The sequence below is a fragment of the Canis aureus genome, chromosome 26, assembly GCF_053574225.1.
Source record: "Canis aureus isolate CA01 chromosome 26, VMU_Caureus_v.1.0, whole genome shotgun sequence".
Classification (NCBI taxonomy): Eukaryota; Metazoa; Chordata; class Mammalia; order Carnivora; family Canidae; genus Canis; species Canis aureus.
In genome coordinates this window covers 21794674-21818936 of record NC_135636.1, presented here as the reverse complement: position 1 = coordinate 21818936, position 24263 = coordinate 21794674, and the positions used below count along the sequence as shown (strand labels likewise).

At 46.4% G+C, this 24263-nt stretch overlaps 1 protein-coding gene and 1 long non-coding RNA gene across 2 annotated transcripts; one reads left to right on the top strand and one right to left on the bottom strand.

Moving 5' to 3' along the window:
• Positions 1–561: 561 nt before the first annotated feature.
• Positions 562–12678, bottom strand: PROKR2 (prokineticin receptor 2). The gene is made up of 3 exons (XM_077872299.1): positions 12490–12678; positions 9819–10414; positions 562–3715 (listed from the first exon to the last, which is right to left on the bottom strand). The coding sequence occupies exons 2-3, from the start codon at positions 10274–10276 to the stop codon at positions 3019–3021; spliced, it is 1155 nt and encodes a 384-aa protein (XP_077728425.1). The 5' UTR covers positions 10277–10414; positions 12490–12678; the 3' UTR covers positions 562–3018.
• On the top strand, positions 4590–9089 carry LOC144298000 (uncharacterized). The gene is made up of 3 exons (XR_013365003.1): positions 4590–4952; positions 7800–7871; positions 8783–9089. It is a non-coding gene; the product is annotated as an uncharacterized LOC144298000 (long non-coding RNA).
• Positions 12679–24263: the final 11585 nt, after the last annotated feature.

Below are 24263 nucleotides of genomic sequence, written 5' to 3'. Positions count from 1 at the left end.
TTAGCTTTGTGTCCTGAAGCAAGTAATTTCTCATTTGGAATTTAGATCTCCTCACCTAAGCAAGGAGTAAGTTGAATCATAAGCCCTCAAAAGGCCATTTTCTGCTTTGGAGTGTGTGTGTGTGTGTGTGTGTGTGTGTGTGTGTGTCTTCTTGAGCCCAAGGGAAAATAATGGTTAAATTGAAGCAATACATTTCAAAGCCATCATTTTCCCCTATAAATGAAACTCTTTTTTAAAGTTTTCCAATCACCTCCCATATGTCACATTCTCCCTCCTAAGTCTGGAATTGGTGTTTATGCCTGAGAGCTTAAAGCCATTTTTTGATTTCTTTAGTTTGAGAATCAACTTATTCGGATATTGGATGCTGAAAGAAAAACCTCTAATAGCTTCATCCCAAAGTCATCTTTTCTCTTATTCTGGCCAAAGAAATGGACCTGGATTGCCAAATGAGATAAAATTTGCCATATATAATAGTATGTATAAATGTTTATATAGCCAAGCTCATTAAAGTATCTTAAACTTATTATCAATTCATCTTGAGAAGAAGAGAGGAAACATAAGTGCAATTAATTTATTATTTATTACTTTAACACCAATTAGGTGAATGGACAGTCTCCATGCAGACAGTAGTATTCATTACACAAACAAGACAATTTTAAAACAAAGGGTAATAGAGGCACTGAGTAGTTTTGCATGCATGAATCCACACCTGGGCTGTAAAGCTTGAGGGATGTAACCAACGGGAGGCCGGATGCTGGCATGAGCTATTCTAAATATGCCTTCAACACGTTGCTTCTCTGTTCCAGGGTTGAACTGTTTAGGTTTATATCTAGACATACTGTTTATATCTAAATATACTAACATATATAAAAGATTAGTGGGGAAAACACTTGAACACTGTGGTTAAGATTCCATATGTTAATTATTTAATTAGATAACAACATAACACTTATTCACTGGAAAAATCACAAATACGCACTGATATTTACAAAAGCTGTTTCAGTTAAATTTAAATGAAAGGAGGATGGTACATTTTAGGATAAAAAGGAAAAAGGGGCTGAATTCTTTTGTCAGACACAACTGTAGCACAGTCTACTCTTAAAGAATCTTTTAATTAGGAGAAGAGTCAAGATGGGGGAAATAAATAAAAGCACAGTTGTATGTATAAAAATGCAGATAACCCCAAATACTTGGTTGCTTGGCTTTAAAATGCATTGTGTAATTTTTGTAAACTTAGAACTTGCAAACCATTTGGCTTACGCTAATATTAAAGTCAGTGCGCATCTCCTGAGGTACAAATGATTGGGTTGAAGGGGAGTGTGCTGGGTTGTGATGGAAGGAAATGTTGGTTGAAGCTTCACTGTTGGGTAAACAAACCAACAATTAATTAAAAAAAAAAAAACACGCAAGCAAACAACCCAATAACCCTTTCTCTAGAGAAAAGTAGGAGTTATCCCAATGGGGACGGGTCAATCCCAAACCAGGTACCATTTGTAGTCTCTGCTTTAAAATGAACCAGGAAGGATCAAGAACATAGATATATAATCACCACAGATGTATAATAATACTAACACTGTGCAGCCCTGGGCTGTGCTGCTTCACGACATGCAGGGAAGATTGTCAAAACTTTTGAAGACGATGGTGGCAGCAGGGGCGGGTGGTCTGAAATTCTGAGGTTAAATCTTCCTCATTATAACCCAGAACAGGGGTTCCTTTTTCTGCCCCAGGGGACAGGCTGCACTGTGAAGGATTCAGGTAGGGGTCTCTGGTCCAAAGACAAGGAACGAAAAAGTGGGAGTGTTTCTTCACATTTAGTCACAGTGGATGGGGTTTCTCTTATCCAAACTGTTCAATAGCATGTATACATTCTCACCACTGGTAGAGTTAAAAAGCACTTTCAAACTATGGCCTCCATGGGCTCTTCCAATAGTCCTGGAAGGTAGATAGCACAGCTGTTTTCATCACCCTGATTTCAATGAAGCAGACAGAGTAAGCATGCAGGTCACATGGATCTTAGAATTCAGGCTTGAACCCAGGCCTCTCCTTTCCAAGTAGAGCTCATTTTGTTTGTTCTCAAAAAAGAGGATTTGTTGTAGAAAGTGATCCAGACCTTAGATTGCTAAGTCACTTAGACCTCAGCCATAAAAAAAAAAAAAAAAAAGAAAAAAAAAAAGACCTCAGCCATATAGATTACGTTTATTACCAGTGGCAAGCTCCACCCCTTCCTCTGTCCCCAGCCTCCCTGACATTACAGCCCCAAAATCCTTTACGCTCAGGTGTCAGGGACTGGATGTATTCCTCATTTCAGGACCACATGTCTTCACCCAAAAAAAATGAGTTCTCAAAGCATCAGTGGAAAAGAGATATCTTGGTCCTTTCCTTTGAAATTACAACATTGTACATAACCAATGCCCTGGTTATGAGAAAATATTTTTTCTCGTAGCCAGAATCCTAGAAACTATCCTTCGGAGGTGGGGGGAGCCAAGTGGGAAAGTTCAATGTGATGGCATGAGTCCTCTTCCCATGAGGCAGTAAACCCCACACTCTGATGTTTATGTTTCCGCCTTATGTTTCTGTCACACCTAACTGGCTTATTCTCTCACCTCTTGACCTTCCTGCATTGATAAGATACAGAGTGAGAGCAGGGAGATGGAGAGTGAGTGCAGATAACCATCAGAGGCCCTTGACTGGCCATCGCTTGGCGATTCCAATAGCTACTGCCATTTTTCTTGTTATTTAATTTTCTCCCACAGTAGGAAATGGGTAAATGTCAGCTCCTGTTGACTCAGCCAATCTCACTGGTGTGGCCAGCACACAGGAAGCTAGGCCATAGTCAGTTTCTGTTACCTGCCTTGAGTCCCACCATCTTTCGGGACTGAGAAGCATCCAGTTCCTTGAGGGCAGTGAGGAGGGGAACACGGCTGTCCTTCCTTTAGGCAGCCAAGTGTGAACTTGGTTACGGGTGGATGGTGCTCAGAGTGGTCGCTTTTGGGTTTTGGGCTGAGGAACACGAGCAGGTCACTTCAGCCTGATACAGTCCACCTCTTCCGTGGCCGGCATGCCGCTGGTCTTGAGGTCCAGGTCGGCGCTCGACTTGCTCCCGTGGTGGGAGGGACGCCAGTGGAGCAGCATCATCCTCTTGAAGTATTTCATGGTGTTGTTCTTGACCGTTACAAAGCACACGGTGTTGATCATGCTGTTGCTCATGGCGATGCACTCGACCACGTAGAAGGCTGTGAGGTAGTGCTTCTCCTTGACGAACACGGCGGGGAAGAAGTCGCGCACGATGGTGAAGCCGTAGAAAGGCGCCCAGCACAGCACGTAGGCCGTGAGGATGCACATGAGCACCAGCACCGTCTTTCTGCGGCAGCGCAGCCGCTTCCGGATCTGCTCTGTCTGGAAGCCTGGCACGGCCTTGAACCAGAGCTCGCGGGAGACCCTGGCGTAGCACAGGGTCATGGTCACCACGGGGCCCACGAACTCCACGCCGAAGATCAACAGGAAGTAGGACTTGTAGTAGAGCTGCTGGTCCACCGGCCAGACCTGGCCGCAGAAGATCTTCTCCTGGCTCTTGACGATAAACAGGACCGTCTCCGTTGTGAAGTAGGCCGACGGGATGGCGATGAGGATGGACACCAACCAGACCAAAGCGATCAGGAAGGAGGCCGTTTGATAATTCATCCGTGGCTTCAAGGGGTGAACGATGGCGAGATACCTGGTGTGGGGAGGCAAGCCGTCAGTAATAATGACGTGTGCTTGCAAACATTCGTCTGGAACTAAGCGCAAACACACCGCAAAAGCAGACAGAATGGCACAACGAGTCCCTGTGTAATTATCCGGCTTTGACAAGCTTCGTCCTATTTTAGCAACATCATTTGACATTTGGAGTAGCGCAGCGGTTTACTGGAAACAGCACAGGCTTTGGTCAAACAGGTGGACTAGATCCCAGCTTTCCTCCTGACTGGCTTTGGGGTCTGGAGTGAATCACTCAGCCTTTCTGAGATTTGTTTCTTCAAACGCAACATGGGATAAAGTGACACCTACCTTGTGGGGCTGCTGTGAATATTAAACATGAGTATGTTTGTAAAATGCTTCGGATGTAGCAGATGTTCAATGAATATAGGCAGCACTATTATTGTTCGTCCTATTGATACCACCTTGGCTTTGTCTTGGCATTCTGCCCAAGAATCTAATACTTTCAAAACTCTTTATTCCAAATAATCATGGGTTAGAGGTGAAAGGAGGGCTCTGAAGCTCTGAGAGAGGTGGGGACCTTCTCAGGGCAGTGAATTAGGGCTGTCTCTCTCCTCCCTTCAGGTGTCATCCTGTATTACAGAGAAGGAAGGAGAGTTCAGGTGGGCTTGGCATGGAATCTAAGGAATCTGTCTAATGAGAGAAGTAAATGATCTGACCAAACTCGGTGCAGGGACCAGAGTCCAGGCTCCTGATACAAAACTTTTACACCCACCTCCCTGTGCTGTCTCAAACTCAGATGAGGTGTGTGACATTGCCTTGACATCATAAAGCAGCACACAGCATGAGGCTTTATCCTGCTCTTTCCAGTGAGCAATACTGCCTGGGAAAGAGGTTGGCACCCTTTGTGGGGTGGGCATGGGAAGGCAGTCAAAATAGGCTGCGTTACTGAGCAAGCCTTCACTGTAGGCAGCTGATGCTTATTCCTGCTAAGCCCCTGGAGCAGACGCAGTTCACCCAGGAGTGAGAGGGAACTGGGATATTTGTATACCAACAATTTTAAGTCTTTGGTGAGGGAGACAGAGGAGGCCATCAGACAAAGAAATGCAGGTGTTGGCTAGTGGGAGTGGACAGGTGTGCACCGAAGTCACAATAGCAAAAGGATAAGACAGGGGCATCAATTGCATCTGCTACAACCTGGTAAACGCACAACAGGTTGCTGGTCCTGCTGCGTGCCCAACCGATGTATATGGAAACAAGTAAGGGAAGGCACAGGCCTTGACCTCAGAGACCTTTTCTTCCACACAAAAACTAGAATAACCAAATGATAGGTTAAGAGCCAACTTGAAGAAAGACATGGTCATTATGTTAGTGATGTAGTCTGGGAATGCTTCATGAAGATATTGAGATTCTGACCACCTCCTATTCACCCTGTTGATGAAGGCAGGATTCTCCTGACCTAAATAGGAGATGAATGACCACACAACACCTGATGCCAGGCAGATGAGGTCAATAGCAGTTAACTAGTCTCATATACTCCCAGCCAAGGAAGAGGGACACTGCCCACTATGCAGGGCCACAGGGGAGTTGTACTCAGGAATAAAACGAACCAGCGGGGGCTGTGGGCAGCAGGCGCTATAGTGACAAGAGGTCTGAAGTGACCCTTGACTCCCATGGGAGGATGTGATTGGCTTGTTTGAATAATTCTGCCAGCTGGCAGGGAGGGGAAACCCATCAGGTTGAGGACTGGGGGTGCAGCTGGTCCAGCTGAGACAGGAATAACAGGTCAGGAGCCTTTCCTGCTGGATGAAGGGGTATATGTGGCAAGAACAGGGGACTTCATGGGTAGGGACCTTGGGGCCCTATGGGGCTTGAAGGTGTAAAGTAGCCCAGGTAATTTTAGGCTTTATAATACAAGAGCCTAATAAGTAGCACTCAGGTTCTAAATCAAGTGAAAAATAAGGCAAATGATAAGAAGCATGGATGGTCAAACTCTCACTTTTGTTAGAATTAGATAGTGAGGCTTTCATCTGTGAGCATAGGGACTGCTTCATACTCAATTAGATAAACCTACAAACCCTGACATAGCAGGGGTGGGAGAGACACAGGCCTCCCTGCGCACTTCACTTTACTCTTTGGTAAGACATGTCTGTCCTATGATGTAGAAATATAAGAAGGGATATCTATGAGTATTTCTGGATGCCACAGTCAGAAGAAGAGTGAGGTTCATGTGTGGAGGACCTAGAAGAGATGTTATTTCAACTCATAGGGACCCTAGGAGAGTGTGGATCTCAGGAAATGCACATCCAGGCACAGGGAGGGTAACAGAGACCTTGTGGATGTCCCTTTTCCCAACAGACAAGTCATGGAAAATAATCAGTTTTAACAAAGTGCTATAGCTTCCAACATGCTTTATGTATGTATGTTTACCCTCTCTGAACCAGACAATAATAATAACTCTGCTGAGTTATTATTATTTCCATTTCACAGATGAAGAAACTAAGTCCCAGGAGCATAAGGGATTTATCCAAGTGCACAGCTTGGAACCCAGATGTTCTCAGTAACTCCTAGGCCAGCGTTCTTTCCTTTCGGACTTATTTGATAGCAACTCTGCATTTTGGAACATCTTTTAAAGTGAGGAAGATGTTACTGGATGATAAAATATTAGAATATAAGAGTTGATGATAGAATAAGTAGGAATGTAGAAATTCTCTCTGGCATTGGTTATTGAGAAACTTTTCATGCTGGGACTATATTGGGGTGGAGGAGGGAGAGAGAGAGAGAGAGAGAGAAAGAGAGAGAGAATCCTGAATTAGTTCTGCTTCCAAAGTCCTCTTGGCTACCTGCATAGCATTTCCAGGATAGCCCTCACCTTTGCACCTCAGGCTCTGCTTCCCATGCTCCAGTGGACAGCTATATGCAAAAGAACGAAACCAGACTAATTTCTTACACCATACACACAAAAAATTTAAAATGGATTAAAGACCTAAATGTGACACCTGAAACCATAAAAGTCCTAGAAGAAAGCACAGGCAGTAATTTCTCCGAAATCGGCCACAGCAACATTCTTCTAGATATGTCTCCTGAGGCAAGGGAAACAAAAGCAAAAATAAACTCTTGGGACTATGTCAAAATAAAAAGCTTCTGCACAGCAAAGGAAACAACAAAACTAAAAGGCAGCCTCTGGAATGGAAGAAGATATCTTCAAATGACATATTTAATACAGGGTTAGTATCCAAAACATATAAAGCACTTGTTAAACTCAACACCCAAAAACCAAATAATCCAATTAAAAAATGGACAGATGATATGAACAGACATTTCTCCAAAGAAGACACCCAGATGGCCAACAGACACATGAAAAGATGCTCAACCTCGCTCATCAGGGAAATGCAAATCAAAACTACAATGAGATACCACATCACACCTGTCAGAATGACTAAAATCAAAAACACAAAAAATGACAGGTGTTGGTGAGGATGTGGAGGAACCTTTATGCGCTGTTGGTAAAAATGCAAACTGGTGCAGCCACTGTGAAAAATAGTATGGAGGCTCCTTGAAAAGTCAATAGGGACGCCTGGGTGGCTCAGTCGCTTAAGCATCTGCCTTTTTTTTGTTTTGTTTTGTTTTGTTTTAATTTAATTTTTATTTATTTATGATAGAGAGAAAGAGAGAGAGAGAGGCAGAGACACAGGCAGAGGGAGAAGCAGGCTCCATGCACCGGGAGCCCGACATGGGATTTGATCCCAGGTCTCCAGGATCGCGCCCTGGGCCAAAGGCAGGCGCCAAACCGCTGCGCCACCCAGGGATCCCAAGCATCTGCCTTTGGCTCAGGTCGTGATCCAGGGTCCTGGAATGGAACCCCGAGTTGGGATCCCTGCTCAGCAGGGAGTTGCTTCTCCCTCTGTGCTCCTCCCCCTGCTTGTGCTGTCTCTCTCTAGCTCTCTCTCTCAAATAAATAAAATCTTTTTTTTTTTTAAAGAAAAATTAAAAATAGAACTACCCTATGATCCAGCAATCCCACTACTGGGTATTTATCCAAAGAATACAAAAACACTAATTCAAATGGTGAACACTAATTCAAAGCACCCTTGTGTTTATTGCAGCATTATTTATAATAACCATATGAGGGAAACAGCCCAAGTATTCCTGACTTATGAATGGATACAGGAGATGTGGTATGTATATATAATATAAATATGTATTAGCATACATACATATACACATATATATTAGTGTATACTGTGTGTGTGCGTACACACACTCATAATGACTATTATTCAGTCATAAGAAAGAATGAAATCTTGCCGTTTGCAATGACGTGGATGGAGCTGGAGAGTATAATGCTAAGGGAAAGAAGTCAGAGAAAGACAAATACCATAAGATTTCACTCATATGTGGAACTTAAGAAACAAACAAATGAGCAGAGGGGGAAAAAAAGAAAGAGAGAATCAAACCAAGAAACAGACTCTTAACAATGTAGAACAAACTGGTGGTTACCCAAGGGGAGAGGGTGGGGGATGGGAGAAACAGATGATGGGGATGAAGGAGTGTACTTGTGATGAGCCCCAGGTATCGTATGGAATTATTGAATCACTATACTGTACACCTGAAAATAATATTATACTGTATGTTAATTAAATGAAATTCAAATAAAAACTTAACTTAAAAAAAAAAAAAAAAGAAAGAATGATGGTAATTGTTTCAGCCTGGGTGATGGGTGGAATGGTGTATCTGGAACTACTCTTTATGTTTAACTGGATGGTTGCTTCCTAAGAAACTCCTATGTTGCCAAAACCCCCTAACATTATAAAGATAAAGGTTTCAATGGGAGAAAGAGGATGAGAACAGTGATAACTCTCACCTGAGTGAGCATCAGAATCACTCAGGGAATTGGATAAAAATGCAGATTCCTGGGGCCTAGCACAAGGGATTTTCGTTCCTTTGGGCTGTGTGGGGCCTAGGGATCTGCCTTTTATCACTTGCTCTGGGGAATTTGGTATAGTTGGTTGACAGTTACATTTTATAAACACTGGTTTTAGGGCTGCAGAGCCTCAGAGCAGTAATAACAAAATTGTTTTTCCTGCAGGAATTATGTTACAAAAAGAAGATGGCTCCACTACCTCTATGTGTATTTCATTATGGAAAATAATCAACTGGTTGATTAAAAAGAATGACAAATCTAAATAGCACCAAGAACAAGGAAAAAACTGAAGAGTTGAAAGGAAACCAAAAAGAAAAAAGATGTTCGAAAAAACACATCATCAAAATGAGTTTTGACACTCCATGGACAAGAGGATGTTTTACACATCGCCCCCCTGGAACATAGCCAGTGGTGGTCTGACACTGACCTACAGCTATTTACATAAGTAAAACGTGTGTAAGATTTGTCATAAGCTGCTACTAGAAATTTTATAAATTTTATAAATATATAATAGAGCAAGGGCTTGCAGAACATCTCATGCAAATGTATGCAAATGAGCACGTGGATGTATGCAAGAAAACAAAGGGAAGGATGTCCTTCCCTCTTTTCTACAAATAGCTGTTACCTTATTTTAAAATCAGCTCTATAACAAAACCACCAGAAAAAAAGAGTACAATACTCTAGGATCCCGTTTTTGTGAAGTTTAAGAACAAGCAAAACTAAACTATGCTGAGTGAAAGCAGAGGACTGACTGGTCAGGGGGACAAGGGAGTTCTCTAGGTGATGGAAATGTTCTAGGGCTTGATTTGGGAATGGTTGCAGGAAAAACTTGGCACGTGTTATCCCGACTGGAAGGGCCCGTGGTGAAGTCTCCCATGGCTTCTAAGTAGTAAGTTGCCTACACTTGCTGCTTTTGCTTTTGTACTTGAGGCTACTCATAGTCACGTGGCATGCCTATCTGTGGCAGATGTGGCATCTGCAGGCACGGCCCAGAGCTGGGGGTGCTCAGGAGCCTCAGTCTTGACCATGTTTGGGGGGGACCATGAGCCACAAGCAGAGATCTGTGTCTCCTCTTGCCCCAGATAGGTGAGCAGGCATTCAGATCTGCAGCAACACCCACCTGTCAGAGCTGAAGTGAGGGAAGGGGCAGCCTGGCCCAGCGCCCATCTTTACCCCGCCCCCCTCCCACCAACATCCTCACCTGTCGATAGCGATGGCCAGCAGGGCATTGGTGGAGACGTAGAGGGAGACGGTGCGCAGGTAGTTGACAGAGGCACAGAGCACATGGCCGTGCTCCCAGGAGAGCTGGCGCACCACGTAGTAGTCCATCTCGAAGGGGCAGCAGATGATGGCCACCAGGAAGTCAGAGATGGCCAGGTTTGCGATGAGCAGGTTGGTGAGGTTGCGCAGCTTCTTGTAGCGGGCGAGGGCAGCGATGAAGACAAAGTTGCCAATGCCGCAGACCAGCATGATGCCTGCCAGTGCCACACCGATGACGATCTTGGCAGCGAAGAAGGTCCGGGTCTTGGTCATGTCCTCCTCCTCGTCCAGAGGGAGGTCGTAATCACCATAGCTGAAGTTGAAGGGGAGGGAGGAGGTGTGATCTTGAGCTGGATTGACGTTGGGTGCAAAACTGGTGTTTCCATCCTGGGCTGCCATGGTGAAGACTGCAGGTGGAGAGGTGTGTGGATCGGAGCACTCTGAGCCAGGGGGGTCCAGACCTCCTGCGGTCACAACTCACTGAGCCTAGCACCCTGCCCACATCCCTGAGGAGAGTCAACACGCCATCCTGGGGCTCTGGAAGGAGACACAACCAGTGGGCAGCATGCAGGAGAACACCTGGTAGTATTCTCCAGGTGTACAGGCCAACCAGACCCAGTGACTACCCTTGGACTGAACTACCCGGGGTACAGGCGGAGGAGACATGATATTTGGAAACTGGGAAATCTTTCACTGGCTGTCAGAAGGTACTGGGCATAGGAAGAATTGGACTCTCCAAAGATATCCAAGAAGAACCTGCAACTTTGCCCTTTACCCAGAGGCCAGGACCAGTGTGACTGCCGGTCACGCTCCCTTTTCCCACCATCAATTCCCACAGTGTCTTCTAAAAGTTTTATAAGCCTGCTCCCTGCAGCCGGCCCAGGCTTCCACGGGAGTCACAAAGTTGAGCCATCTGTTGGTCAAGGACAATGACACCCGAGGACTGAGACATGGCAGGGTCGGTCTTTCCTCCAAAGCACTGCTCCCTATGTCTTGGCCAAACCTTGGACGTGCAAATCACCAAATCCATTTTCACATGAACTGGCTGAGTCATCTTGGGCCAGTGATTTATACTGTCTGAGTCCCGATCTTCCTGTAAACCAAATTCCTGCTGTCTAGCCTGGCCCGTACAGGGGGCTGGATGGAGTGGGTAGGATGAATGAATGAGGCTCCACCCCAGGATTCTGCAGGTGGAGGGGACTGTGGGGGGAGGGGGAGGGAATTCTCTTGCTGCTCCTCTGTGCTTTGGGAACCAGATCTAAAAAGAAATGCTTGGTCTGCTTCTCCTCCCTGCCCCCACTCTTCTGATCAGCGCTCTGTCCCCTTCACCAGACTCCTACCTGGTTCCCCACCAGACCCCACCCTGACCGGGAGGCACTATATCCTGTCTGAAAGTGGTGGTTGCTCCACTTTAAGGGAAAGCACCCCCAAGGAGGGCGCGAGTGGGGGGAAGGTGGGTCGGTGAGGGCCTGAGGGCTGGACTGTCCCTCTTGGCGGAGTCCTTTATGCTCTCAATACCTCCAGATGCCCATGACAAGGGGCAATAACGTCTCCGAAGTACTGAGCCCTCAGGAGGCGGAGCACCATTGGGTTCAGGGCGTCGGAGGGCCTCAGCACCGCCCCCCTCATGCCCAAGCCTGCAGAATGAGGACCCCTGCCATCCAGCTGTGACCCGCCTCTCCCTCTCCCCGCTTAACACAACTGAAAAGGACCCCAAGTGCGGGATGCTGGCTGCAAGGCTGGGACCAAACTGGACAGTGGGTTTGGCCCAGGCCTGTCAGAGCAGGGCAAGAGCCAGGGACAGGAATCGTCGCAGAAGGGACAGCAGTAGGGGGGCCGGGCCACTGCAACCTGCGGCGCACCCGAGGTAAGGACCCCTCCGACGACGGGCTCCCAGCGGCGTCCGCAGCGGGACCGTGCTCCGTCCGGGTCCACGGGGCCCCGATCCCGCAGCCAGCGCCCGGCGGGAGGCAGGGAAGCGGGAGTCGCGCCCCCTCGACCTCCGCGCTCCGAGGCTCTCCAGCGCCCAGACCCCGAGGAGAGCGCGTGAGCCGGGGGGCGCCGGCCCGGCCCCACGTTTCGCGGGACGCGCTCCCCGCCCCCGACCAACCGGCTCCAGGAGCCTCTCCCGTCCCCGGGCCTCCCGTCCTCACCCCCGCGCGGCCGCGCGGTCCCGGAGGCGCCGCCCAGCAAGGGCGGGAATCGAGTCCGAGCGCCAAGCTCCCCAAGCCACGCGTGCGGGGCCTCCGGACGCCAGGAGCGCTGGGGGTAGGGGCAGGACGCGGTGCGCGGGAGCCCTCCGAGCCGCTTCCCTTCCAGCGCACCTTTCAACGCGACGCCCCCCGCCCAGGCCCTGCCCTGCAGCGTGGGGCTCCCCGCCGGCCCCGCGCCCCCGCGCCCGCGCGCCCTGTCCTGGCGGGCCGGGCTGGGTGCGCCCTCGCCGGCGCGAACTCCCGCACTTGGAGCCGGCCCGCGTCCCCGGAAAGCTGCGGGCGGCAGCGCCACCGGAATCCCACCCCCCGCCCGAGAAAAGTGGGCGTCGGCGCCTCCATCCCGGGCGACGCCCCCCTCCGCACCCAGCGACACCCGGACTGAGCCGAGCTCGCACCCACCTGCCGGGCCGCCTCCTCCCGCGCTCAGCTGCCCTGGCCGCTCGCTCCCGTCCCGGGGGACCCCGACTGGCGCGTGCCGTGGCGCTGCGGACGGGGTGTCCTTTCTTCCTCGCTCCAGCGCGCTTCGCCAGCGCGTCGCGGTCTCCGTCTTCCCGCTGGAGTTGGCGCTCCGCCCCCGCAGCTCCGCTCGGCGCCTCGGACCCGGCCCGGTGCGCCCCGCCCCGGCCCGCGCTCGGCTCCGCCCCGGGGTCCCCAGCCGGCCCCCGCCCCGCCCCGCCCCGCCCCGCCCGGCGCGGTGGCACGGGGTGGGCGCTCCGCTGCTGCACCTCGTGTGCCCGGGCGCCGAGTTCTGGCTGCGGTGGCGCGTAGCCCAGTCCTCCGGGTTGGCGGCGCGCAGCGGCTTCTGCGTCCTCGCACCCGAGCGTGCATGCGAGGCTAGGTGCTGGGGTAGGTGCTGCGGATGCCAAGGAGCCGGCAGGGCCCTCCGTGCTCCGCTGGGGCGGGTCGCGGGGGCCTTTGGTAGGGGCCCCGGGCTAGCGTCCCCTCCCGCACGAGGCTACTCTTTCGGGAGCAGACTGGGGTACATTCCGTTGTGCCCGAGGGCTGGTGCCGCGGAGACCTAGGGGGTGCAGAGGGGGCCCTTTAGGATGGGTGGTGGTGGAGGAGGAGGAGGCCCCCCGAGGAGGAAGCTGGGGATCCCAGATAGACTGCCCTGCTGAAATCTCCTACCCGGAAGTCCTCACCAAAACCCTTCGATAGCCAGCACTGCCAGATTCCTTGGCCTTTCAAAGACCATTCTAGCTGGGCCTCTGCCTGCCTGCCTGGAGCCCTGTTTCTGGAGCACTCCACCTTGCTTGCACCAGGCTCTGATTTTAGGCAATTTCTATTACGTCTCTGGTCCTTAGTTTTCTTACACAGATTGGGCAGATTCCTTATATAGATTGGGAAGGAAGAAATAAAGTGATCTGTGTTGCAGATGGCATGATGTCTTTAGAAAATCCAGAGGAATTGACAAAAAAACTTCCTGGGACTAATAAATGATGATAGCAAAGTTTCAGGATACAAGGTTAATATATAGAAGTCAAATGCTTTGGGGCGTCTGGGTGGCGCAGGTGGTTAAACATTGGACTCTTGATTTTCCCTCAGGTCATGATTTCAGGGTTGTGAGATCCGGCCCTCACCCTAAGGGGGTTAGGCTAGAAGCCTGCTTAAGATTCTCTCCCTCTCCCTCTGCCACCCCACCCCAATCTCCCCCTCTCTCTCTGAAAAGAAAAAGAAAAAGAATTTAAAAAGTCAAATGCTTTCCTAGATACCAGGAAGGAACAAGTGGAACTTGAAATTAAAAATACAATACTATTTACATCAGTAACCCCCAAAATAAAATACTTAGGTATAAATCTAACAAAATATGTACAAGATCTATATGAGGAAAACTACAGAACCTTAATGACAGAAATCAAAGAAGAACTGAATAAATGGAGAGATACTTCATGTTCTCGAACAGGAAGACTCAATATTGTCAAGATGTCAGTTTTCCTCCACTTGATCCACGGAGTCGATAAAACCCTGATCACAATGCAGCGAGTTATTTTGTAGATATCAACAAACAGATTCCAAAGTTTATTCAAAGATTCAGAATAGCTACCACAATATTGAAGGAGAAATCAAAGTTGAAGGACTGACATTACCTGGTATCAAGGCTTACTAGAAAGCTGCAGTAATCAAGGCAGGGTGGTGGGGGTGAAAGAATAGACAAATCAATGGAAGGGAACAGAGAGCCCTGTGGAAATAGATCCACATAAATATAGTCTTTTGATTTCTGACAAAGGAGAAAAGATAGGCAATGGAGAAAAGACCATCTTTTCAACAAATGGTGCTGGAATAATTAGGCATCACATGTAAAAAAATCAATCTAGACACAAGACTTCATAGCTGTCACAAAAATTAAACCAAAGGGGATTACAGCCTCAACTATAAAATGCAAAACTATGAAACGCCTAGAAGATAACATCGGAGATGACCTTGGATTTGGCGATGGCTTTTTAGATACAACAAAGGCAGGATTCATAAAAGAAAGAATTAAGAAGCAGGACTTCATTAAGATTAAAAATGTCCACTCTGCAAGAGATACTGTCAAGAGAAATTAAAAGGCAAAACCACAGACTGGGAGAAAGTATTTGCAGAAGACGCATCTGATAAAGGACTTTTACCCAAAATACACAAAGAACTCTTAAAGCTCATCAATAAGAAAACAAACCAATTAAAAATTTGGCCAGGGGTGCCTGGGTGGCTCAGTCCATTAAGCGGTTAAGCATTTGCCTTCGGCTCAGGTCATGATCCCAGGATCCCACGATGGAGCCCCCTCATTGTGTTGGAAGCAGGGCTTCCTGCTCAGTGATGGGCCTGCTTCTCCCTCTTCCTCTGCCTGCTGCTCTCCTTGCTTGTGCAGGCTCTCTCTCTGTCAAATAAATAAAACATCTTAAAATTTTGTTTTGGCCAAAGACCTTCACTGACATTTCACAACAAGATATACAGATGGCAAATAAGCATATGAAAAGATGTTCCACATCATATGTCATGTGAGAAATGCAAATTAAAACATCAATGAGGGCAGCCCGGGTGGCTTAACGGTTTAGTGCTGCCTTCAGCCCACGGTGTGATCCTGGAGACTTGGAATCGAGTCCCATGTCAGGCTACCTGCCTAGAGCCTGCTTCTCCCTCTGCCTGTGTCTCTAACCCCGCCCCCGCACCCCCTCCCCCCCGTGTCTCTCATGAATAAATAAAATCTTTAAAAAAAATCAATGAGATACCACTATATACTTTTTAGAATGACCAATGTTCAGAACACTGACAATGCCAAATGCTGGTGAGGTTGTGGAGCATCAGGAACTCTTATTCATTTGTGGTAGGAATGCAAAATGGAATAGCCACTTTGGAGGTTTGGTGGGTTTTTACAAAATTAAACATATTCTTACCATTAGATATAGCAATCACATTGCTTGGTATTTACCCAAAGCAGTTTAAAATTTGCCTACTCAAAAATCTGCACATGGGCATTTATGCAGTTTTATTCATAATCACCAAAATTTGGAAGCCATCAAGATGTCCTTTAGTAGTTGAATGGGTTAATAAACTGGAGTACATCCAGATGATAGAATATTATTCGCTACTAAAAAGAAATGAGCTATCTATCAAGTTATGAAAAGACACAGAAGAATCTTAAATGCGTGATACTAAGTGAAAGAAGCCAATCTGAAAGCCTATCTGCTGTATGATTCCAACTATATGACATCCTGGAAAAGGCAAAACTATGATGACAGTAAAGAGATCAGTGGTTGCCTGAGATTAGGCGAGAAGAAGGGATAAACAGTTGGCGCACGCAGGATTTTCAGGGCAGTGAAACTACTCTATATGATGGATGCTATGATGGTAGACACATGTCAATATGTTTGTTCAAACCTGTACAACAGCAGGAGTGAACCCTAATGTGAATTATGGACTTTGGGTGACAATAATGTGTCAGTGTAGGTTCATCGATTACAATAAATGTACCACTCTGGTGTGGGATGTTCGTAATGGGAGAGGCTATGTATGTGTGGGAGCAGGGAGTATATGAGAAATCTCTGTACCTTCAGCTAAAGTTTGCTGTGAACCTAAAGCTGCTCTAAAGAATAAAGCCTATTTTTTTTAGAAAATGGTATGGATTTTCTAGAGCTTGATGTGTTAATGCATATAAAAAGTCAGAAATTTTACATCCTTTGATGTAGAAATTATGTTTTAATGGGCTTTTCCTTTGGAAATAATGAATGGAGCAGTTAAAGGTTTCACTACAAAGATGTTGATAACAGCATTATTTAGTATAACGAGGAACTGGAAATAATCTGAACTTCCCACACTTGATTAAAATGTGATTAAAGATGTCTTTTATAAGATACCATGAAATCATTAAAATTTTTTTGATCAATAAACATTCACATGATTCAAAATCAAAACATATCAAAAATTACACATTGAGAAGCATCCCTCTCACCCTTGCCCCCTGTTTTTTCCCCTGGCACCTTTTCTTTTCTATATACTAGTGTTTCTTTTGGCAAATTCAATGATATATTCTCACTTATTCCCTTCAAAGAAGTTTCCATATCAAAATATGGAGTGCTATTTCATTCTTTGACCACTGAAGAATAGTCTATTGTGTGGATACACTACAGGTTGTTTCTTTTTTAAGTTCCCTGTTGTTGGACACATTGGTTTAAAAATTTCAAACTATGTTAAATTATGAATTGGGTTATTTCCCAATTTGGGGCTAATACAGTGCTGTACATAATGCTATCATATAAAGTTACCAGTGCTTCAGTAAATAATTTTGTATGTCATATCATTTTGTCTATGTGCCAACAATAATAAATTGGATAATAAATTCCTAAATTTATTTATTATTATGGTATTGCTGGAAGCGTAAAAGCAGTTGTCATTTGAGTACATAATGTTCACAATGAAGTCCCTAGGAGTCTTGCCATTTTGCATTTCCCAGGTAAGCGGTCTTTGGTGGAAGTGAGTGCCAGGGGCTGTACTTGAATCAATAAGCAAATATCTGTAGAAGTCTTAAGAAGGCAATCATCAAAAGCAGGGCTTCTCAGCAATGCTGGTCTCTCACACATGACCTCAGTTCTGAATTCAGGGTGTCCTCTCAGTCATCCCAAGTATGATAGCTAGGGAGGGGCATTGTTCCTGAGAAAGTCACCTGCAGTTATTCTGTGTTTCTGCGAGTCTCTCATGGAGTAATTAATAATCAAATGAAGAAGCTGCCCTTGTTATCAACTGCAGACACATTTTTAGGTAAACTTTTAAATGACTTTGTTTTTTTTTTTTTTTTTAAATGACTTTGAAAGTAAAAAAAATAAAAATAAATAAAAATAAATGACTTTGAAAGTAAATGTAATTAAGCTCTACAAGTTATGGTTGGAAAAGGCGGGATATAATTAATCGTTCAAGGTGCGTTGGCACTGGCTTCTATCTTTCATTCAATCTACCCGGTTTTCACAGCATTCTGGAAGGAGTGGCTCTCTAAGAAATGCTGGGTGACTTCACGTGCCCTAGGTAGAGTATTTTTCTCTCTCTGGATTCCATCTGCTTCGGGGCAGTGCCAGGAAGATGATAGGAGTTAGAGGAGGCATCAGGTTCTGTGTCCGCCAGCACACTCCCTACCTATGGAAGAGGACGCAAGAACATGGTAGCTTGCATCAAAGCTAGATTTTTGGTTAGAAATTTGTGATTGCTCTTAAAACTGTTTCCAAAAATTTTCAGAGCCCTCAGAAAGAGGCAGTGGTAGAGACAGGGTGGGTTGGGTGAACAAAGTCCTTGCGAGAAGCAGATTATCAATGAATTCAATAAAGGAAAGTTTAGTTAATGCTATCCTCTTGGTGGGAATGCCATTGTTTTTGGAACGACAGATGAAAAAGAAGACTACAATGTAGATTATAAGAAAGATCAAAGGCTTTTAAGCCAGGAGCCATGTTTGGTTGGATTTGGAAAGGGTTTAGTTTTCTAAGGAGATACCTGGGTGTTGATTTTTTGTCCCTCCTGGGCTTCTCCCTGCAGGTAAAAGCCCAGCTGCTCACATGCTGTCTCTCCCTGAGCTCAGGGAAGGACACTAACTCCTTCCTCAGGTATGTCACCTGTGCAAACCTGTGCATCCAAATTCACATAATGTAGAGAGTCAAAAGTTAAGTGCCTCCTCGGTCCCCTCTCCACAATCCAGCCCCTTAGACTCAATCCCTGTTGTCTGGACTTTATTGTATACATTCAAATGCAAACCACACTAACTCTGGGGATGCTGGGGCTCATGATGGGAGGAGTCAGGGGAGGGGTGGGGAGCCATTATCACTGTGGGTGACCTAGGTTTCTGAGCCATTTTACTTGAATAGTAAAAGGAATGTCACTTGGTTCATGCCCTCAAGGTGAAAGTAAGCTGTCTGAGTTTGGGTTCCCCTAAAAGCAGATCCTGAGATAATGATTTGAGGGCATTGAATTTACTGAGGAGGTGATCCCAAGAAATGATGTTAGGGGAGTAGAAATGTGGACAGGGAAGGGACGGCAGCCAACAAAATGGTGTAAAACCATGCAAGTCACCATTGGGAACCAGTGGAACTTTTTTTTAATTTAAGATTTTTGTTTATTTATTCATGAGAGATAAAGAGAGAGAGAGACAGAGACCCAGGCAGAGAGAGAAGCAGGCTCCATGCAGGGAGCCCAATGTGGGACTTGATCCCAGGACTCCTGACCCCAGGATAATGCCCTGAGCAGAAGGCGGACACTCAACCACTGAGCCACTAGGGCATTCCAAACCAGAGGGGACTTAATTCCCCTAGGGGAACTCTGGGAGGAAGCATGGAAGAAGCACCCCAGAGCTCTACCAGCAGAGGGGGTGAGGGAGCTCGCAGTCACCTACTGGGAACTGTTCTGGCTGGAGGGGTGTTAATTCCCCAATCTGTTCAGTCCTACCTGGCCCGTGGATAGAGCAGAATCTTGGGATCAGAGCATCCTCCAACAAAGAGATGTCATTGCTGTCAGTTGGAAGGCATGCACAGAACTAATGAGGATGCGTGTGGGTGCGTGCTCGTGTGTTTGTGTGAACACTCTGAACATTTACCACATGGGCATTACTCTGCATGGTTGTACTGCAATTCTTGGTGGGTCCTGTTGTCTTTTTGCATCCTCCATAGGCTCAGAGAGGTCAAGTTCCAGAGGTCACATAGCTAGTGGGTGGCAAAATTGAGATTCAAACCAGGCTCCCAGTTCCAGACCTTTCTGTCATGCCAACAGGAGAATTGTGGTTTCCCTAGTATAAGGCAGATAGGCGGAGGTCAGGATTCATTGCACATCCTCTTGCTCTGGTCAACTCTGCCTGCCTCTGGGGGAACAAGGCATTGAAGCTAGAACTGGACAGAGCAGAAGAAAGAATGAGCCAAGACCCAAGCTTGACCCCAGGGACTATGAGGGTTCCAACCCAGACTGGACTGACCATGATGGCAATTCTCAAATTGGAGGGTGTGTCAAGACTTTTCTCAAAATATAGTGACGGGGTCCCATGCTGGTAGATTCTTATCCCAGCTATCAGTAAGATATTCCTGTTTTATTTTCAAGTATTTATTCTTTACCAGGATTCCCATTAAAAAACAAAAACAGGGATCCCTGGGTGGCGCAGCGGTTTGGCGCCTGCCTTTGGCCCAGGGCGCGATCCTGGAGACCCGGGATCGAATCCCACGTCGGGCTCCCGGTGCATGGAGCCTGCTTCTCCCTCTGCCTGTGTCTCTGCCTCTCTCTCTCTCTCTCTGTGACTATCATAAATAAATAAAAATTAAAAATAAAAAAAATAAAAAAAACAAACCAATAGCATGGAAACTGAGAATACTTTGATGGAAATCATTGACTCTAAGAAGTGGACCTTAATGAATTCTGTTGCAAAACAGCAGAGCATCTTCCCAGCAGAATGACATTTTGCTTTCTTGCTTGTAATCTCTTGTATCACCCAAGGTTGTATGAATACTTTTTCCATTTAAAAATCAGTTTTGAGCTTTTCCCCTATATTTAATTCAGTGTGGACGTTTGGAACCTCTACCAGTTGGCAATGGCACTTAACACACAAGGGCCAGAGACAAAGTTAAGAGCAGTAATAAATCAACACTCTTTTTGAGTACCAGCTCTCCGTAACACATTTTGCTAGTCAGTGTGAGCCTTTCCATGCAGCTTGGAGAGCAGCTGAGCTGGGGCAAAGCTGGGGAAGGTGACAGGTACCAGCTTACACAAAGGCACAACTTGTTCAGGGAACGGGAAGTCAATTTTGAGACACTATATACCCCCAACAGTGGCTTGAATCATGCACAGGTGTCTCTTTTTAAATAGAAAGCAACTGACATTTAAGTTCAGAGATGCTTCCATAGGAATGAGAGCCATGAGGTGTTGGGGTGGCTCCTGGGCTCAGGAATCCACACAGTCCAGCTGGTGGCACATTTTCTGCGTTGGTATCACTTTGGCATAAGCTGACAATAAAGAAAACTGTAGCTCCCAAATTTTACCACTCCCATCACAGACATACTCCGTGGAAGACCTAAAAGATGTGTTTATTTTTATTACTATTTTTAAGATTTTTATTTATTTATTCATGAGAGACACACAGAGAGAGAAGCAGAGACATAGGTAGAAGGAGAAGCAGGCTCCCTGTGGGGAGCCCAATGCGAGACTTGATCCCAGGACCCAGGGATCACACCCTGAGCCAAAAGCAGACGCTCAACCACTGAGCCACCCAGTCGTCTCAAAGATGTCTTTAAGCAAAGGCATCCAGGGGCATGGAACATTGGTGCCGGCAACCCTGACTTAGAGGAAATGGTAGATGGGAGATGGGGGTGGCGGCTGCACTAGTTGGAAGTGCGCACCTGCTTCACTCCCCGTCTTGGGGTACCTGCAGGCTCTCCTCCACTCAAAGCTGTCCTTGTCCACCAAGGGGTTCTCTATAAGGAAAGGTGAGGATGAGGGTGCATGGGCCTCAGGACTCCCCACAGCAAAAATAGGCATAGAAGCTAAAAGAGGTCCTACACGGACACACAGTCTGTATTGCTGAGACCCAGTCTCCCAGTTGAGAGACCCCCCCCAACCAGACATGAGTTTGGGGTAAGAGAGGAAAAAGGCAGGCAGGAGCTTGCTAAAATGTTATACTGTAATCATTCATGTTTACACTTACGCTGAAAGGTAAGAGGAGAAGGAGTGAGCCCACCATTGACTCTGTGTCTGAAGAACCAGAGGTGCCCATGCTCTCTCCTAGTCCCATTGCCACTCTCACCTTTTTTTCAACAGCAATGGCCCTCCTTGATATTTCTTGCTTTCCCCTGGGTGTGTCCAATCCCATAGAAGTCCTTCACTTTGTACTCTGCAGAGCTAGAGTTCAGACTGCAACTTTGCTGTTATTTAAGGCTGGCTAATTCAATCTTGAGTCACTGGATATTGAATTGCAGGGAATTCTGAAGTCACCCATCTTCCCCCTTAACTTCTTTCTGCATACCTTCTAAAGTCCGCTCACCATGCTGTGACCTTTCTGAGGCCTAGCTGGTGGCTTTGAGTTTCCCAGAGCTAGAGTTTGGCTTCTACTTTATGCCTCAAATTCACAATTGTTGCTATGTTTCTGAAGGTAGAAAGTTCTAGGTGGAATCAGGACCTGAGTCGAAGGCAGACACTCAACCACTGAGCCACCCAGGCGTCCCTGGTTATGATTTTTTTTCCCCCTAAACTCTTTCAGGTTCACTCTAAAAACTATTATTATTATTTTTATAATAAGTTTATTTTTTATTGGTGTTCAATTTGCCAACATACAGAATAACACCCAGTGCTCATCCCGTCAAGTGCCCCCCTCAGTGCCCGTCACCCATTCATCCCCACCCCCCGCCCTCCTCCCTTTCCACCACCCCTAGTTCGTTTCCCAGAGTTAGGGGTCTTTATGTTCTGTCTCCTTTTCTGATATTTCCTACCCATTTCTTCTCCCTTCCCTTCTATTCCCTTTCACTATTATTTATATTCCCCAAATGAATGAGACCATATAATGTTTGTCCTTCTCCGATTGACTTATTTCACTCAGCATAATACTATTATTAATGAAAATGGCACACCAAGCCAAGCCAGCCCTCTAAGAAGGCAATGCTTTGTGACAGAATGCTGGTTACAATCCAAATTGTACATGTGAAAAAAAATCTCAGAAAAAGAAACTGTGACATGTTAGCGTGATTATTTCTAGGTGGTAAAATTATGGATAAATTTTTTCTCTGCTTTTTAAAGAAAAATCAATGCACAGAAGACCCGGGTTACTTTGTCTAACGAAGAATACACTACAAAAACAGACCCAAAGTCGTCTTGATATTTGGTACCACATAAACGACAACATGACAATATTCTTTTTGATAGTTTCAATAGTTTTGAAAAGCTAACCGGGGAATGAACGAAGCCAATTAGATAGTTTTGCACAAATGTTTTCTAAAGGCCAAATTTGGTTAAGAGCCAGCGGGGCAAATGATTAACCAGTGAAAATGTTTCCTGAGGAGAGAGATAACAACACGGGTGAACCTTCCTTACATCAGGGGGCCCCATCAGTAGAAATATTAGGGAAAGTTATTCTGACTGGCACAGGACTCAGATGCTCCATCTCAAGCACCCAGGGGGTAGGTTTTCACTAGGCCTTTGCCTTAGTCAAGCATCACTGGTTGCAACCACCAGAAATGCACTTGAACCAATCCATGCCAGGGAATGGAATCTGGAGGGGAGAGTGATCATGTGTTGTATTCTTGCTTCTCAATTACCTGGACTGCAGATTTGAGGAAGGGAACCCCAGTCAGAGCTCTTAGGGGCCAGAATCACACCTGGAGGGTCACCCCACTGGCTTGTGTCTCCAAGTTCTGGGAGCTCTGCCTGGGTTTCTGCATCCTCTTTTCTCTGTGGTCTGTTCTCTTCTCTCCTTGTCCCAGACCCAACTCCATCTGACTTCTCAATTTTGAAACCCAGGAATCCTATCTGCCTAGGAGAGAGAGAGAGAATTTACCTGACTCAGTTTGGGCCAGGCACCTGCCCAGGTGGCCACTAGCTCACAGGGTACATTTGTGTTATTTGGAAAAGGCATCATTTTTCCATGTGGTTATAGCCCTGAGGCTGCACATACACTCAGGCTTCACTTGCACCCACTCATCCCTTTCCTTATGCAGTGCACAACCCAGATAACAGTGCATGGGAACCCTTGTCCACTTCTGGTCCAATCAGCTGTGACTGGGATGAAGGTTGGCATAATCACATGGTCTCCCCCTAGCATGTGAGTGGGGCGACAGCACTCTTCCCTTCTGCCCCCCACCCTGGGAACAAAAATAGCTTCTAGCATTTATCCTACCTCTTTCAGGCAGATTGTATTACAGTGCAGCTGGAGGTACTTTGTGCTGGCATATTGTGTGAAGAAACTAACTTTTGAAAGTATGGAGGACATGATTAAATCGAAGTTGTTAAATGTGCTAATATGTGTAGCTAAGAAAGGAAAATAGAGATCACGTAGGCTCATCAAATAACTGAATGAAATATAAGATAATTTCACTTACCACTGAAAAACAGTGGTGAGACTTATCACTGAAAAACAAATGGTCTATTAAAGGAAGGAATAGGAGTTCGCCTTCAGGAGATCTTCATTCCAGAAACTTGAAAGCACCTGGGTTGCAAGGGGATTGCATCTGTCAGAGAGGGAAGCAGGATGAATGGGGTCTGGAGTGCGTCTCTTGGCCTCTATGGAACCCGGAGTCTTGGCCCAGAGAAAGCAATCAGATTTTTCCTTTTTTGAACTCTGTTTGAACCCACTCCTATAAACTGGCTCATGGTTTTCTGAAATCTGTTTGTAATTGTCAATCGTGTTCCCATATTAGACATAAAACCCCATCTGTATTTCGGGAAAGCTGCTGGTCTCTTTTGTGTCCGTTTCTCCTCCCTATTCTCTGCTCTCTCCTGTTTGATGAAACTCCAGGGCTGTGTCGGGGGTGCGCTGGTTCCCCTCTGTCTCTGCACAGCAGGTTCTCCTGATGGGCCGTCCCTCACTCAGGCTTCACTTCTGGGGACACAGAATTGCTAAATTTCCTTTGACCCCCACCCCCTGCCTCCGGTGGCTCATTCCCAGCTCCTCACCATCCCTTTAGACCCGATAGAGCCTGGCACACATTTCAAAATGTCATTCTGTTAGTCTTTGTGAAATGGCAAGGCATTTT